General features: G+C 26.1%; 5 protein-coding genes across 5 annotated transcripts; all 5 read right to left on the bottom strand.

Annotated features, from left to right (window-relative positions):
- Positions 1-242: 242 nt before the first annotated feature.
- Positions 243-6,142, bottom strand: LOC122859695 (juvenile hormone esterase-like). Its single transcript, XM_044163379.1, has 16 exons — positions 6,045-6,142; positions 5,454-5,740; positions 4,676-4,971; positions 4,502-4,585; positions 4,321-4,436; positions 4,052-4,248; positions 3,753-3,980; positions 3,239-3,531; positions 2,949-3,149; positions 2,290-2,410; positions 1,951-2,223; positions 1,793-1,875; positions 1,616-1,731; positions 978-1,531; positions 596-888; positions 243-529 (listed from the first exon to the last, which is right to left on the bottom strand). The coding sequence occupies exons 2-16, from the start codon at positions 5,655-5,657 to the stop codon at positions 310-312; spliced, it is 3,279 nt and encodes a 1,092-aa protein (XP_044019314.1). The 5' UTR covers positions 5,658-5,740; positions 6,045-6,142; the 3' UTR covers positions 243-309.
- Positions 2,763-3,772, bottom strand: LOC122858957 (esterase FE4-like). The gene is made up of 3 exons (XM_044162213.1): positions 3,620-3,772; positions 3,239-3,531; positions 2,763-3,149 (listed from the first exon to the last, which is right to left on the bottom strand). The coding sequence occupies exons 1-3, from the start codon at positions 3,770-3,772 to the stop codon at positions 2,945-2,947; spliced, it is 651 nt and encodes a 216-aa protein (XP_044018148.1). The 3' UTR covers positions 2,763-2,944.
- A 30-nt stretch (positions 6,143-6,172) lies between the features above and the next one.
- On the bottom strand, positions 6,173-10,982 carry LOC122859694. Its single transcript, XM_044163378.1, has 12 exons — positions 10,740-10,982; positions 10,187-10,667; positions 9,918-10,114; positions 9,467-9,826; positions 9,093-9,379; positions 8,816-9,004; positions 8,163-8,373; positions 7,609-8,098; positions 7,338-7,534; positions 6,918-7,274; positions 6,567-6,844; positions 6,173-6,480 (listed from the first exon to the last, which is right to left on the bottom strand). Exons 1-12 carry the CDS (start codon positions 10,944-10,946, stop codon positions 6,279-6,281), a joined length of 3,456 nt encoding a protein of 1,151 aa, XP_044019313.1. The 5' UTR covers positions 10,947-10,982; the 3' UTR covers positions 6,173-6,278.
- Positions 10,983-11,129: 147 nt separating this feature from the next.
- On the bottom strand, positions 11,130-13,689 carry LOC122858956 (venom carboxylesterase-6-like). Its single transcript, XM_044162211.1, has 7 exons — positions 13,471-13,689; positions 13,108-13,406; positions 12,950-13,033; positions 12,774-12,889; positions 12,118-12,665; positions 11,759-12,045; positions 11,130-11,685 (listed from the first exon to the last, which is right to left on the bottom strand). Exons 1-7 carry the CDS (start codon positions 13,654-13,656, stop codon positions 11,475-11,477), a joined length of 1,731 nt encoding a protein of 576 aa, XP_044018146.1. The 5' UTR covers positions 13,657-13,689; the 3' UTR covers positions 11,130-11,474.
- Positions 13,690-13,807: 118 nt separating this feature from the next.
- LOC122858954 (venom carboxylesterase-6-like) lies at positions 13,808-17,940 on the bottom strand. The gene is made up of 8 exons (XM_044162209.1): positions 17,241-17,940; positions 16,865-17,163; positions 16,677-16,760; positions 16,480-16,595; positions 15,726-15,922; positions 14,734-15,090; positions 14,354-14,640; positions 13,808-14,269 (listed from the first exon to the last, which is right to left on the bottom strand). The coding sequence occupies exons 1-8, from the start codon at positions 17,436-17,438 to the stop codon at positions 14,059-14,061; spliced, it is 1,749 nt and encodes a 582-aa protein (XP_044018144.1). The 5' UTR covers positions 17,439-17,940; the 3' UTR covers positions 13,808-14,058.
- Between the last annotated feature and the right edge of the window lie 446 nt (positions 17,941-18,386).

Here is an 18,386-nt window from a genome sequence, read left to right as displayed (position 1 = left end):
TTATGTCAAGGACAATATAAAATTAGTCAAATTAATTTAAAAAAAAATAAACTGTATATTTTATTGCATTAAAGTAATAAATATTAAATATTTTTTTTTTATTTTTACATCAAATTTTTTATACAAATATTTATTGATTTTTTTTCTTTCACATGACTTGGCAATAAAAATTAAATACAAACGTGTTATATAAAAAAATAATTAACTAAAATTTTAATAGAAAAAAAAAAAAATTCTAGCACGAATACAATTAGGTACATAAATTAAAATGTAAAAAAATATATATAAATATGCATTATAAATTATAATTTATAATTCATCTTTGATATCTTCAGAGTCTATGTGATCATAGGATTGATTAAAATTCATTTGATACAATGTGTTATCCCAGAATGTCATTCTTTCTTTATTAAGATTTTCTGACATTTTTATATCCATTGAATTTTTAATTTCAAGATACTCTAATTTATCAGTTTGTACTGATAGCCATTTTACTGGATTTTCCTTTGTAACATCAGGTGTTGGATTTCTAAAATTGATTTAAAAATTAATTTTCAATTATAAATATTTTTAATTTATGTTTGAATTTACTAACCCAGTTTTTGCAAAGTTGTACCATAGCTGAGTCATAATATCAATCATATTATTATCTTCTGTGCTTATTGGTAATCCAAATAATTCAAAGAAAAATTTTATATCAATTGGAAATATATACTGAAGTTCATCACCATGACAGACTCCATAATCTTGAAATAAAGTATATATATTTGATACAGAGTACCTTCCTTTGTATGAAAAATAATAAAAATAAACAGGATTAGAAAATTTTTTAAGATGTGTCTTGATAGATCTGGAAGCTGGTACTCCAAACCAACCATCAGTATACATCTGTAATTTAAAAAAAAAAAAAAACAATATATTTAATGCCATTTTAAATTTACCAAATTAATTAATTATTAAAAGTTTTTTGTTTTTACATTTATCAAATCAGATTTAGAATTTTCATTGATAATTTTATTACCAAAATAAAATTCACGAATTTTACTTGTTACTTTGGCTTGTAAATTTTTTGGACAAGTATGTTCATAGAGTAAAATCATTGGTGCAAGTTCAGACCATTTTTCATTTAATTCAGAAATAAAATCTTTTTTATTATTATGAAAATAATGTATAGCTCTTATTGCACCTTCGTGTGCATTAATTCCAGTAAGCCAAGGTACATCATTGATATTTCCATTTTCCAATGACTCATTTGGATCCTCTTTTAAAAATGCACTTGGATGATTTGGCTCAATAACTGGTCTAAATGGAATGACTGGATCAATTGACCATATTGACATTTTTTCTTGCATTTCAATAATATCAATTGCATTTATTTTTCTTAAACAATTAACAAGTTCAATTGAATTGGTTGTTGGACAATTTAACAAGCTACCTAAACGTATAGCTTTTTCTTTGGCTTGACCTGGTTGATGTAAAGCCCATGGACAATGAATAGTTCCACTTTGTGATATTGCACGATGAAAAAGTCCTGTTAAAAATAATAATACAATGTAATTTAATTTGTTTAATTGAATTTTATAAATTAATAGACAAAAAGAAAAATAAAAGAAACCTTTTGACATAGGACTTATCATGTGATAATGAGCACTAGCACCACCAGCACTTTCTCCAAATATTGTAACACTATTTGGATCACCACCAAATGCTGCAATATTTTCATTGACCCATCTAAAGTTATATTTATTATTTATTATTTATTTTATAAATTATTTTTAATTTATATTCAAACCTTAATGCTTGTACTTGATCTTTCAATCCTAAATTACCAGGTAGTATCATATCTTCAGTACTGAGAAAACCAATGGTCCTAATCTGTAAAATAAAAAATAAAAATTATTTAAATGTTTATTTTTATTTTTACAGTATCAACCTGTAGTTTACAGTGACCAGGACAACATTATGATCAAGAAGATATTTTGGACCATAAAGTTTTGAGTAACCAGAGCCACAGTAAAATCCGCCACCATGGTACCAGACCATCACTGGGTAAAGTTCATTTTCATTTTTATCGATCATCAATTTTGGAGTATACACATTTATATAAAGACAGTCCTCTGATCCACTCATTTTTCCATTATCAAAAATGTCTTTTTGAACACAAATGTCTGCATCTTTTTGAGCAATATATACATCTTTCCATGAATCAGCTGGTTGTGGTAGCTGTAATTAAATATTTATTATAAAGTAATTTTTGTTATTTATGTTAGATGAATGTTGGCATGTTACCTCAAAACGTAAATCACCAATTGGTGGACGTGCATATGGTATACCTTGAAAGGCAAATATTTGTCTTCCATTTCTTGTTGTTATTATTGATCCTTGGAGTGTTCCATTTTTAATCGTTACTCTTGGTGATGCCAACACATGCATACAACAACACAAACATGTGATAGTTAAATATTTTATTACTAACAACATTTCACTTGTTATTTTATTTATTTATCAAGTAGAATTAAAATTAGAAAAATATGTAAATTATTGATGTTCACTCTCTGACATAACCAGCACAACTGTGCTGTAACCTGTTCGTGTATTATCTTTTTTCTAACAGTTTCTTTTTATGTAGAAAGTTCCTATTGCCTTGTATATTGTTACTGGTTGTTGCAGAATATATTACCTTGATTTCTCAAGCATAACTCTTTCCTTTTTACAAAATTAAAAACGTTTTTTTTTTTTTTTTAAATAAAAAAACAAACAAATTTATTTATTCAAATTATTTTTAATTATATAGTGAGAAAAACAAATTATAGATTGATTCAAATATTACATAACAAAAAAAAAAAAAAAATTACATTAATTTATTCAAAACATATTTTTTATTTATTTATTTATTTATTTTAATTATTGTTGGCATGTTACATGTCTTTTATAATTAAAAATATTACAATTCATCTTTGGCATCATTTAAAAATGGAACAATATTTGCACGATGAGGAATGCTATTCCAAAATGCAATTCTATCACTTTGAAAATTTTTTAACATTTCGAAACTTGTTGAACTTTTAATATCAAAATATTCAAGTTCTTCACTTTGTACTGGTAGCCATTTAACTGGTATTTTTTCTGTTATTTCTGGTGTAGGATTTCTGTAATATTATTTAAATTACATAATTATAATATTTGTCAGGTGTATTGTTAATTTTTTTTTTTTTAATTTATAAATTATAATAAATACCCAGTTTTTGCAAAGTTATACCACAAATTTGTCATAAAATGAGCAACATTTAAATCTTCAGTGGCTACAGGAAGTTTTATAAGATCAAAAAAAAATCTTATATTAAATGAAAATAAATATTGAAGTTCATCTGCATGACTAACTCCATATTCTCCAAAAATATCATATACATTTGAGACAGAGTATCTTCCTCTGTATGCAAAATGATAAAAATATACTGGACTTGAAAATTTTTTATAATGAGTTTTAACTGATTCACAAGTTCCAACATTAAACCATGCATCGGAATACATCTGTAAATATCACATAAATTTATTTCATCAAACAGTCAAGTCATATCAGTATCACTTATCACTGGTTAATATTTTTCTTATCACTTGCATTTATTAACTCTGTTTTTGTTGATCGAGTAATATCCTCATCGCCAAAATAAAATTTACGAATTTTATTTGTTACTTTGTCTTGAAGATTTTCGGGACAACTATCATCAATTGTCAAAGACACTGGTGCATACTTTGTCCTGTCCATTTTCATTGAGCTTAGTTAACGAGTCCCTTTCATCATTGCTAAATAAAGTCATTACTCTGAGTGAACCTTCGTGAGAATTCAATCCAGTTAACCAAGGAACATCATTTATTTGACCTTTTTCAATTAATTCAGTTGGTTCTTTTGTTAAAAAAGCACCTGAATGATCAGGCTCAATTGATAGTTTAAATGTGATCAAAGGATCGATTCCGAGAACCTTGAATGATCAATTAAAAAATAAATATTATAAAAAATAAATATTTAAGTTAAACATGCATGTTTTTTTACCTTAAAATTATCATCAGTTTCAATAATGTTTTTTGCATCAATGTTACGCATGCAATCAACAAACTCCACTGAATTATTAGTTGGACAATTCATCATTTCACCTAAACGTTTAGCATGTTTTTTTGCCGATCCAGGTCTATATAATGTCCATGAAGAATGAATTGTTCCACTTTGTGATATTGCTCGATGAAATAGTCCTTAAAAATATTTATATAATTTATTAATCTAGATGAGATAATTAAAAAATTGAAAAGAAGTTTAAAAAATACCTTTAGAAAGAGGACTTATCATGTGATAATGAGTAGAAACTCCACCAGCACTTTCACCAAATATTGTGACACAATTTGGATCACCACCAAATTTATCAATATTCTCATTGACCCATCTAAAAAAATAATGATTTATTATTAATAATTATTTAATTATTTGTTGATAATCAAAATTTTTTACCTCAATGCTTGGACTTGGTCTTTCATTCCTAAATTACCAGGTAAAATTGTATCTTCGGTACTTAAAAAACCCATTGGTCCAAGTCTATATATCAAATGAAAAATTTGCTTTGTAATGAAAAATAATTGACTGTTTTTTTTTTTTTTTTAATTTAATAATTTAAAATTCTTTTACCTGTAATTGATGGTAACAAGTACAGTATTGTAGTCAAGAAGATAACCAGGTCCATAAATATTTGAATCGCTTGATCCCTGAATAAATGCTCCTCCATGTATCCAAAACATAACTGGATATTTTTCATCAACATCTTGATTTTGTGAATTCGGCAATTTTGGAGTGTAAACATTTAGATAAAGACAATTTTCTGAACCAATAATATCTCTGCTCAATATAAAATCACGTTGAATACATACTTCTGCATCTTTATTTGCGATAAGGACATTTGTCCATGCATTAGCTGGTTGTGGTACCTGATAAATAGTTTAATTTTTATTAAAAAAAAATTTATAAAAAAAATAATTTATATCTTATTTAAAAGTTTTTATTGAGTCAATTGTTTTTACATAATAAATTTCATAATTTTATTTTTTATTATTATATGGCTCAATCAAACAATGTGCATTTAAGTTTAATGCATAAATTTAGTCATTAATAATATGTAATTTTATACAAAAAAAAAAAAAAAAGATAATGCATGAAATCTTTTTCTATCTGTTTTGTTATTTAAAGCACAATCATTAACAAGGTTATCACCACTAATCGTTTCTATTTTTAATACTTGATTTATTTATTCCAACAAACAATTGATGAATTTATTATTTGTAAATAGATCAAATCAAAAGTCAAAACAATTTAATTAATTTATTTATTTAAATTTTTAACTTATATTTAAAAAAACAAAAAAACAAAATGTATTATTATTTATTAGTATTATTACAAAATATTATTGTACCTCAAAACGTAATTTTCCAATTGGTGGAAGTGCATATGGAATACCTTGAAATGAAAATATATTTCTTCCACTGTCGGTTGTAATTTCTGTGCCTTCAATTGTACCATTTTTAATGTTTACAATTGGTGGTGATGATGCTACAGTGAATAAAAAACACAAACCGCTTGCAATAAAAAAAAGAGTCACCGCAAACTTTGTACCCATTATTGATCATTCAACGTGTGACGTAAATTTGATATGTATATTATTGATGGTCGCGTGTTGGCCTCGTCAGCCTAACTGTCTACAGGCGAGCTACTGAATGTTTGGATCTGAGTATTGAAGTTATGATTTCTATGCGTCCACTAAGTCACACATACATTTGCATACATTTATAAAAAAATAAACGATGTAAACCGAGTGCTGCCGAGACATGGTGATTTCGGCATATATTTAATAGTAGTATTAAATATATGGATTTCGGCTGATGTCGGCTATCTCAAAGTAAACTCGGCAGCACTCGATTTACATCGTTTATTTTTTTATAAATGTGTGTGTGACTTAGTGGACGCATAGAAGGGGAGTCATAAGCTTTAAGAAAAAATACTCAGATGTACGATTATTTAAAGTATACATATAGTATCACTCATGCAAATCCCCACCTTTTAAAATTCATCCGTGTGTTTCGTAATTCTTTTATTGGATTCAAAAAAAAAAGAAACGTTATACATGATATTGAGATGATATTGAAAAAAATATTTAATACGATATTTTTATTGAGATATTTTATATATTTTTAGTGCTATACATAATTTAACACTTTATCATATATTCTAAATTGTTAATTTACAATTCTTCTTTGATATTATTTTGATGAGTATTTTCTATATGATCAAGTAAATCTTTCCAGAATAATGTTCTTTCTGGATTTAAATTTTTAGACATTTTTATTGTCTCAGGATTTTTAATAAGTAAATATTCATTATCTGTAGTTCTAATTGGCTTCCACTTGGTTGACAATTTATTTGTAATTGTTGGTGTTGGATTTCTAAAATAAAATTTTTTCATATATGAAAATAAAAGTATTGCTATCATTGTTTTTGATAAGATAAAAATTAAAAAAAATTTATTTACCCAGTCTTAGCGAAATTGTACCAAAGTGTAGTTATTATGTCGACCATTTTTAAATCTTGTTTAGTGTATGTATTTTTAAAATCACCCAATGGAAAAAGATAGAGTAATTCATCACAATGACATACTCCAAAATCGTCTCTGGTTGATCCAAATATTTGTGAAAATGAAAATGAGCCTTTATAATTAAAGTAATAATAAAAAACAGGACTTGAAAGTGATTCAAGATGAGCAATATTTGCTAAATCAGCTCCAGAATTAAACCAGGCGTCTGAATACATCTACAATAAATATTTATAATTTACAAATCATTTTACAATTTAATTTCTTTTGAAAGAATATTATTAAACTTACGTCAATTAAATTCCATTTTGTCGAAATATCAATATCTCTATCGTTAAAATAAAATTCACGAATTTTCTTGACTATGTTAATCTGCTCTTTTTTAGAAACAAGATCGTCAATGAATAATGAGGCTGGTGCAAGCTCTGTCCACTTTTTATTAAATGTTTCAACTAATTTTTGATTATTAATATCATACAATGCAGCTGCTTTGAGTGCACCTTCGTGTGAAGTTAGTCCATTCATCCATGGTACATCTGAAACTTGTCCAGTTTTTAGCAAAGCAATTGGATCATCTTTCATGAATGCACCTGGATGATCAGGCTCAATGATAGGTCTAAATGGAATTGCCGGATCCCAATGAAATATCTGAAATAAAATTCAAGGCAATCTCTTGGCAAGAAGAACATTAAAAAAAAGTAATTTACGTACTTGAAATGCATCTTCTGCATCAACTATTTCTTTTGCATCTTTTTCTCTAAGACAATTGATCATTTCAATTGAATTTTTTGTTGGACATTTCAAATGCTCAGCCAAACGTTTTGCATAATTTGTTGATTTTTTTGATTTTGATAGAGCCCATGGAGCTAATGCATTTCCACTTTGAGATATCGCACGATGAAATAATCCTGAAATAAAATTAAAAAAAAAAAAAACATTACTGATTTACGTAATCAACAAAAAATAATTATTAATTTTATACCTTTTGAGAGAGGACTGATAACATGGTGATGAACACTAGCACCACCAGCACTTTCACCAAATATTGTAACACTATTTGGATCTCCACTAAATTGTGCAATATTTTCTTGAACCCATTTTAATGCAAGTACTTGATCTTTTAATCCCATGTTTCCAGGTATTACCTTGTCTTGTGTACTCAAAAATCCCAAGGATCCAAGTCTGTAATTCATCGTGACCAACACTGTGTCATGATCAAGAAGAAATTCAGGACTATATAAATCGCTGTTACCAGATCCAGCCAAGAATCCACCGCCATGGATCCATACCATAACAGGTAATAATATTTTATCATCATTAATTGGTAATCGTGGTGTATAAACATTTAAATAAAGACAATCTTCAACTCCAACCACATCTTTTTGATTTGTAAATTTATCTTTTTGTGTACAGATTGGTGCATCATTTTTTGCTGAACGTACTCCTTCCCAAGATGCTGCTGGTTGAGCTGTCTGGTAAGTAATTACAATTTTTTATCATAAAATTTAAAAAAACATTTAATATAAATAATCTTACTTGAAATCGTAATGGCCCAACTGGTGCAAGTGCATAAGGTATACTTCGAAAAGCATAAAATTCCCTTTCGTATCTTGATTTCAATGATAATCCTTCAAGTGTGCCATTTGCAATATTAACAAGTATCGAACCTTTTGCAATAATGATACAAAGTGAAATTAAAAAAATAAAATGAATCTTCTGATGTAGTGTCCACATCATCTGGCTGTTTCAATGAATGACAACTGACTAAAGAAATATAGAAATACGTGTTATTATTAAATATGATTAACAGGAAATAATTCATAAAAAAAATTAACGTAACATGCAAGCATAAACTGGTTATGAGATCAGTGACATTGCATTTATTCATGATTATATATTTTTTCAAGTGCAGTCTTGAAGTATATACTTGTTTTGTTGACATATAAAAAGCTATTATAAAATATTATAATAGTTCTAACATTTTCCTTTAAAGAAAAAAAATAATAATAATTCAAATAGTTTTTTTTTTTTTTCATTACGATTTTTTAATTTGTTTTTTTTTTTACATTAATATAATGATAAGTTATTCAGCTGAGTTGTCTGAACACTGATAAAAAAAATTGACAAGAGATATCCATTGTATAAATTTGAATTTATATAAAAATAATATTTTTTTTTTATTCTATAACTCGTCTTTCTTAGAAATTTTTTCATTGAAATTTTCTGATTGATTAATAAGAGATCTTAAAAATTCTATTCTCTTTTTATTGAGATTACTTGACATCTTGATATTTTGTGGGTTTTCAATGAAAAGATATTCATGAGCATCTGTTGTTACTGGTTTCCATTCAACTGGCATATCTTTTATTGTAGGATTTCTATTGTTGAAACAAAAAAAAATTATTATTATTTGCATATTATATCACTAGATATTTTAAAAGCCGTCAAGTAAACGTGTTGACTCACCCAGTTTTTGCAAAATTATACCAAGCAGTTGTTAAAAAGTCAATGATTTTATGATCATTCTCAGTTAATACATTTTTTGGAAATAATATTTCTCCAATTGGAAAAAGATATAGTAAATCATCAGCATGACAGACGCCATATGTTCCCTCAGGGTCACCAAATATAGTTGAAAATGAGGTGGCACCTTTGTAAGCAAATTCGTAATAATAGATAGGACTAGAATTAAATTCTAGATGATATTTAATAGCCTCGTCAATTCCATATGCCATATATATGTCAGTATACATCTATGACAAAAAATAATTTTAAAATAAGAAATTAAAATAGCTAAATTATTCATATGTTAGTATTTTTATCAAAATAAATTAAATTACATCAATCAAAGCCCATTTACTCGATTCATCAATTGTTTTATCACCAAAATAAAATTGACGAATTTTTTCAACAACTCCTGCTGGAATACTGTCTGAAAAAACTTGATCGAGTAACAAATTAGTTGGTCCAAGTTCAAGCCAATTGTCATTTAGCTGTTTGACATAACTACGTTCTCCAAAACCATGAAGTAATGCTGCAACTCTTATTGCTCCTTCATGAGTTGTTATACCTGTCATCCAAGGAACATCTGAAATATTTCCACTCTTAACAATATTCAAAGGCAAATCATTGATAAATGCCTCAGAATGATTTGGTTCATCTACAATTCTAAATGGAATTATTGGATCATAGCCAAAAATCTAAAAATAAATAAAAATAGTTATTTTATAATTTTATAAAAATAAAATTCATCACAAATAAATTTTTTTATATTTAAAAAATAATAAAAACCTGAAATATTTTTTCTGCTTCAATTATTTCAGCAGCATCTATTTTTCGAAGACATGCTATTATTTGTGTTGAATCATTTGTATGACATCCAAAGTGTTGAGCTAAAAGTTGAGAGTGTTGTTTTACGGTATTTCGATTACCAAAAGCCCAGGGTGAAAGAGTTACTCCACTTTGTGAAATTACTCGATGGAAAAGTCCTATTGAAAAAAATGAAAAAATTTAAAAAATTATTCTTTTTATTTTGTAATTATAATATTTGATTAATTGACCTTTAGACAGTGGACTTAACATGTGATAATGAACACTAGCACCACCAGCACTTTCACCAAATATTGTAACACTATTTGGATCACCACCAAATGCTGCAATATTTTCTTGAACCCATTTCAATGCAAGAACTTGATCTTTCATTCCTATATTACCAGGTGAAACCATGTCACCAGTACTTAAAAATCCAATTGCTCCAAGTCTGTAATTTAACGTAACCAGAACAATATTGTGATCAAGAAGATATTTAGGACCAAATGCAAATCCTTGACCTGAAATAAATGCACCTCCATGAATCCATACCATAACAGGTAAATTTTTATCATCAGAATTTTTTAATTCAGGAGTGTACACATTCAAGTATAGACAATCTTCTTGTCCATCAACAATTTTTTGATTTGTAAATACATCTTTTTGTGTACACTTTGGAGGCACATTTATTGATTTACGTATTCCAGTCCAAGAAACAGCTGGTTGTGGTGGCTAAAAAATACAAAAATTAAAATATGATTTAAAATTATATAAATAATTTTTGTATATCTCAGATTATCTTACCTCAAATCGTAATTTACCAAGTGGAGGAATTGCATATGGTATACCTTGAAAAGAATAAAATTCTCTTCCATATCTTGATTGCATTGTTGTTCCCTCGAGCAATCCATTTTTTATTTCTACAATTGGTGATGATTTGACACAAATACTTAATCCACAAATAACGAGCAATGATATCAAAGCTGATGGACTCATGATTATCGCCATCATTGCCGCGAGCTAGCTTGTTGTCGACTGTTATTTTATATCAAATTTATATTTTATATCAAAATAAAAAAAAAACAAGTATCTTGAACGTTGGACCAAACAGTTTTTTATCTGTTTTTTTTTTCAAGTTTTATGATTGTATCTTGATGAGGAACAAATAAAAATATATTTATACACGTTTTATATTTTTAAAACATCAATCCAAATTTTATTATTTAATAAATAATTAATTTTTTTTTCTTTGTTTAATATATAACAAATAAAAATAAATAAAATATTTTGTTTTTCATAAAATATATTTTGATAATATAACATATTGTTATTTGAAAATTTATTTTTATAAAACTAATATTAATATATGTAAAATAAATTTAAAATTAATTATATTTTGTTGTTGTGTAAATACTAGAACCATAATATCATGAAATTTGTTTTTAAAAATATATTTTTCAACTTTTAAACAAACATGTTTATCTTTTTTCTGCTTTCGTAAATTTTTAATTATATAATTACATTGTCACGTTAATTTATTTACAACTCATCTTTTATTTTAAAATTTCTATTTGATTCAAATGTCCATCTAAGTTGTGGAAATGATTGCCAAAATTTTATTCTCTCCGGGTAAAGATTTTTTGACATTACAAGTTCATTTGGTTTTTCAATTAATAAATATTCAAGTTCTTCACTCTCTACTGGTGTCCATTTAATTGGAATTTTTTTCGTTATCTCTGGAGTAGGATTTCTGTAAATTTTATTTTAAAATTAAATAACACTTTTCTAATTCAAATATCATTATTTACACTCTAATTATTTACCCAGTATTTGCAAAATTAAACCAAAGTTCAGTTAAAATATCAATCATTTTATTGTCCTCTGCTGTGAGACTAATATCATCGAAAAAACGTTCACCAAGTGGAAATAAATATTGCAATTCATCACCATGAATAACACCATAATCACTTGTTGATTTACCAAGACGTTTTCCCATTGTTGCTGTTCCATTATAAGCAAAATGATAATAATATACTGGACTATTTTTTTTTCTAAAATGATCTCTAGCACTCATCTCAACATAGGCAAATCCAACTCCATCACTCAACGCCTAAATATTAAAAGAATAAATATTTTTGCATAAAAATAAAATACTATTCAAATAGAGTTTATATTCACCAACCGTAATAACATCAAATTTTGTTGATTCATTAATTTTTTTGTCATCCAAATAAAATTGACGTATTTTTTTACTCATTTCTTCTTGATATTCTTTTGGACAAATATGTGCATATAAAAAAACATGTGGTGCCAATTTAATCCAGTTGTCATTTAATAATTTTAAAAAATCATTATTTTTTCCCTCATTTACAGCAATTGGATAACCTCCTTCATGTGAATTAACTCCCATTAACCATGGAATATCATTCCAATTTTCATTATCTATAAATTCAACTGGTTCTTTTGTTAAAAAAGCACCTGGATGATCAGCCTCAATGACTGGTTTGGGTGACAATGAAAAATAATCATCATTTTCAAATTTTTTATCTGTCAATACAATATCAGCTGAATTTTTTTGTCTCAGACATTTCAATAGTATTGTTGAATTATCAGTTGGACAATTGAGAAATTCACCAAGTTTTTTTGCATATTTTTTTGATAATCCTGGTGCATTATATACCCAGGGACATCTAGCTGTTCCACTTTGCCCGATAACACGATGAAATAAGCCTAAAATATTATTTACAAAAAAAAAATTAAAATTATCTTTTCTTATCATTTAATTTATTATGATTATATAAAAATATTTACTTTATTTATAAATTGTTGAAATAATACCTTTTGAAAGACCACTCATCATGTGTAAATTTGCACTAGCAGCACCAGCACTTTGTCCAAACAGTGTAACACGATTTGGATCACCTCCAAATGCACCAATATTTTCATTGACCCATCTAAATCAATAATATTATTTTTGATATTTACAATAATACAATTATAAAAATTCTATTTACCTTATTGCTTGAGCTTGATCTTTCAAGCCTTGATTACCTGGTATTATCATGTCCTCTGTGCTAAGAAATCCTAGGGCTCCAAGTCTAAAAAAATATTATTTTCATTATAAATAAAATAATAGATAATAACACAATGTAGTATTAATTTAAAATGTTACCTGTAGTTAACACAGACAAGTACTACATCATGATCAAGCAGAAATTTCGGTCCATAAAATAATGAATGACCTGTTCCAGTGTCAAATCCTCCTCCATGTAACCAAATCATTACTGGTAAACTTGTTTCTTTATTTTCATGATTTAATGATGGTAGCTTTGGAGTGTATACATTCAAGTAAAGACAATCTTCATCTCCAAATATTTCTTCATGATTATTTAAATTATATTTTTGCGTACAAGAGCTTCCATCATATCTTGCTGATCTTACTCCACTCCAACCAGCAGCTGGACGTGGTGGCTATAATTTTTTAAATTTATTTTACTTTTAAAATTTTATTTTTTCATTGTCAATGATGTCTTACCTCGAAACGTAAATCCCCAATTGGTGATAGAGCATAAGGTATACCTCTGTATGCAAAAAAACTACGACCATGTCTTGATTTCATTACTGTACCTACTAATGATCCATTTTTAACATCAACAATTGGAGACGTTGCACTAAACAAATAGTCAAACAGTACTAAACTTATTAATTTTAATGCATTCATGATTAAAAAATTTATATAAACATTCAGTATAACATTCACTGTCTCTCTGATGTTGACAGCAAGAAGCTGAATATATATTCTTGTATACAGGTATTTATTTTTTTTTTTTTTAATGATTGATTGAAAAAATAAATAAATACTAAATACAACTGTAAAAGTGTCTGCTAAATAATATCAATTTTAATTAATCGTTTGTTTTTAATTTTTATTGATAATTATTTATTTTAATTTTATTTTAATTTATAAAAATATTAGTATTCTTTTTTATATTAATAACAATTTTAATTTTAATAAATTTTTATAATATTATTAGTATAAAACTTAAATTTATATATAATTATGAACATTGCTTGGTATTTTTTTAACATTCATAAAATGAATTTATCTAACTTGATAAAATATTTATAATTCATCTTTAATAATTGGTTGTCCATTTGATATGGTAACTGCAGCACGATGTGGCAAACTTTCCCAAAATTTCATTCTTTCATGAAGAAGATTTTTCAGCATTGTTATATTTTTTGAATTTTCAATATGAAGATATTCAAGTTCTTGAGTACGTACTGGTTTCCATTTCAATGGTACTTTTGGTGTGAATTTTGGTGTTGGATTTCTAAAAGAAGAAAAAATAAAAAAAACAATGTTTTTCAATGGCATTTAAATTTTTTTTTATTTTTAAAAATATAAATTAACTTACCCAGAGTTGGCAAAATTATACCACAAGCTTGTCATAACATCAATGACTTTGTGATCCTCTTTACTGAGTGGAGTGTCCTGGAACAATTGTTCACCAACTGGGAATAAATATTGAAGTTCATCTGCATGTGATACACCATAATCACCCTCTGGAGCACCAAATATTTTTGAAAATGATGCTACACCTCTGTAGGCAAAATAATAATAATACACAGGACTTGAAAGTGTCTCAAGATGATCTCTTACAGCCATGTCTCCACCAACATTGAACCACGCATCTGAATACATCTGCAATTTAAAATAATAATAATTAAAAAACTTGCTATTTTTTTTATTTCTAAACAATAATTAACAAAATGGGAAATTAAATAATATTCTTACATCAATGACTGCAAATTTATTTGATTCATCAACAGGCTTGTCATTTAAATAAAATTTTCTAATTTTTTTAACAGTATCAACATGTAATTCTTGTGGGCATGTATCTTCAAACAACAAAGTTGTTGGTCCAAGCTCAATAAATTTATCATTCAATTGTTTGACATATTGCTTTTCTTTAATACCATAAAGTCCAGCAACTTTAATTGTTCCCTCGTGTGAATTAAATCCAGTCATCCATGGCACATCAACCATATTTCCTCTTTTAAGAGATTCAGCTGGTTCTTCACTTAAAAATGCACCTGGATGATTTGGTTCAATCACAGGTCTGAATGGTATCATTGGATCATAGTCAAAGATCTGAAAAATAATTAAATAAATATCTAGTTTTACTTTCTATAAGTCTAATCACACGAGACATCATAGTAAACAACATGTTGTAATTCAAATTCAATATTAGACTGGAATTTTGTTTACACATTTGAATATTATTTTATCTATTAAATAATATTAAATTAAAGATAAAAAAAAAAAATTATTTAACCATATTTCATAAACTGTATATTGCTAAACTATGCAAATTTTTTTTTTTACATTTTAAAACTGGTTTATTAATAATGACGATGTTAGGCATGATAAATTTTTGAATACAAAAAATAAATTGAAATTACTGTTAGCCAGTTGAAAGTTATTACAAAATATTTATTTGCAAATTTTAATTTTGACTATAAAATTAAATAGCAGTAAATTTTTTTCTACTTTTAAATTTTATTTAAACTATTGTTAATAATTATTTAGGTTACCATTTTATATTTTTAAAAGAAAAAAACTGCAAGTTAAAAAAAAAAAAATTACTATTAGTATTGCAAAATAAATATTTTATAATTTATTATTAGATTTACTTTTGCAGTGATAAAATCTTGATTTAAAAAAATTAAAAAATATAGTAAAAGAAAGTAATAAGTAATAATATAAAAATAATAAATATTTCATACTTGAAATTTTTTATCAGTTGCAATAATTTCAACTGCATCTTTCTTCATAAGACAATCTAAAAGTTTTTTTGATGAATCTGTTGGACAATTGAGATATTGACCAAGTCGTTTAGCTTGTTTTTTAGCAACTCCTGGTCGTGTTAGTACCCAAGGACACAGAGCCGTTCCACTGTGTGAAATTCCACGATGAAATAGTCCTGTTATTAAAACATATATAATTAATTAATTTACATTACATAAACGCGAGTCAATTAAATTCAAATGCGCACATGTCAAAGTCAAGGTTAAAAATGAACGTCATTTATTCTTGTTATATGTTATTTTTTTTTTATGATTATTTTTTTACTTGAGTTTATTTCGATAACAATAAAAATTTAACATCGAGATTATTGAAAAACCGGTTAGCTGCTTGTTTTATATATTTCAATTATTATAAATACAAAGATTAATTTTTTTTTTTTTCCTCAATTGATACAGCTGTGTTTGATCATTTTTTTCAGACATCAAAATGACTTGCAATTATATAAAAAATATTTTTTAATATATTTAAATATTTTTTTCATTTATTTATGAATTTTTAAAACAACATTTATTCAACTATTTTAATTGCATATAAAGTGGAATTTTCGCATTATTTTTATTATCCATAATAAGCACGTCATGAATATTTTAGCTTCAGAAAATTCATTTGCTAAAATTGTTTTTTTTTAAAAAAAGAAAAAAAAAAGGTTTAATAAATTGAAAAAAAATTTACCTCTTGACAGTTTACTCATCATGTGATAATGAACACTTGCTCCTCCTGCACTTTCTCCAAATATTGTCACACGATTTGGATCACCTCCAAAAGCAGCAATGTTTTCATTTACCCATCTGACAATTATATTATTAATTATATCAATAGTAATAATAATCAATTCGAGATAAATTAAATAGCTTATATTCATGTGTTACCTGATTGATTGAGCTTGATCTTTCATGCCCTGATTACCAGGCAAAGTCATGTCCTCAGTACTGAGAAAACCTAATGGACCCAGTCTAAAAAAAAAAAGACATTACAAAATGAGTTACATACTCTAATCAAGACATACAAACTTTCTATGTTGAAATTAATAATAATAATAATAATAATAATAAAGTACCGAAAGTTAACAGTAACGAGAATGACATCATGATCAAGAAGAAATTTTGGATTGTAAAATTCAGAATGACCAGCGCCAGTTACCCAACCACCACCGTGAAACCATATCATAACTGGATAATTTTTACGTACATCATAATGTTTATTGTCAGGTAATTTTGGTGTATAAACATTTAAGTAAAGACAATCTTCAACTCCAACGACTTCTTTTTGATGTGTATAAATATTTCTTTGTGTACAAATATCAGCATCATTTTTAGCTGATTTAATTCCTTTCCAAGATGCTGCTGGTTTTGGTGGCTTAAAATTTTTTAATTAATTTATTTTTTATTTCTAAATGATGAAGCAAAGATTAATTAAAAAGTTTTAATATATACCTGAAATCGTAATTCGTCAAGTGGAGGTAGTGCATATGGTACACCTCTAAATCCAATAATATTTCTATTATTTCTTGTTTTCATAATTGCTCCTTCAAGTGTACCATTTTTTATTCTTACAATTGGTGATGCAGCTAATGCACAATTGCATAAAACAGCTCCAATTAAAAATTTTATAGTAACAGTTATCAAACTCATTTTTGAGACTTGATATTGTTGATATAATTTTAATTAAATTGTGAAAATGAAAAATTATTGGCACATAATTTGTCTTTACTTGGTGAAGGTGGAAACACGACTGTGCCTAAAGTTGTAGAAAAATGTTCTTTAAACCTGTCTGTATGATTAAAAACAACGATTGGTTAAGAATTTTTTATTATTGTAATTTTTTTTTTATTCATGCAATTTTATATTTTAATAAAGTTTGAAAATTTTTATTGTTATTTTACATAATTTAAAATTACAAAAAACAATATGAGATAAAAATTGAATAATTTATTGGAGTATAAATTTACAAAAAATTAATTAGTTTATTCAGGAGTATTTACATCTTACAAAAACAACAAAATAAAGTCAAACAATAAAGTCAATTATTGTTTTTTTTTTTTTTATTTTAATGATGAAACCAACAACAAAAAGAAAATAAACACATTATTGAAAATTACAAGACATTTATGCCTAAATAATTTGTTTAATGACTACATATTATCTAATGAATCAAAGCCCGTTTAAATAATCAATTTTCTTGATGAATTTTAATATCTGCATATAAATAATTTGTAACTTGAAAGACAACAACATGAGTCATGAATGTCATGATTACATAGTTGCTTATGCAATTCCTATTTCAAGTGTCATTATCTCAGACAATTTAAAAATTTAAATTTTCATCAAATCACATAATTATTCTATCAATTTTTTTTGAATTATTAATTATCGTCTAAAATAACAAAAAAAAAAAAAAAATTAATCATTCAAATAGATTGTACATTTATTTTTCAACGTGGATAAATAATTTTTTTAATTATTTTAAATAATTTTTTATTTTTTTAAATAATTACGTGCATAAAAATACTTGTTAGTGGAATTTTTTAATTATTTACTTATACAGTAATGTGAGAATTGTTTTTTTTTTTTTAAAAGCCA

The sequence above is a fragment of the Aphidius gifuensis genome, linkage group LG6, assembly GCF_014905175.1.
Source record: "Aphidius gifuensis isolate YNYX2018 linkage group LG6, ASM1490517v1, whole genome shotgun sequence".
NCBI classification, from domain to species: domain Eukaryota; kingdom Metazoa; phylum Arthropoda; class Insecta; order Hymenoptera; family Braconidae; genus Aphidius; species Aphidius gifuensis.
Note: the sequence above shows the minus strand (reverse complement) of the source record. Positions and strands in the feature narration are given on the sequence as shown.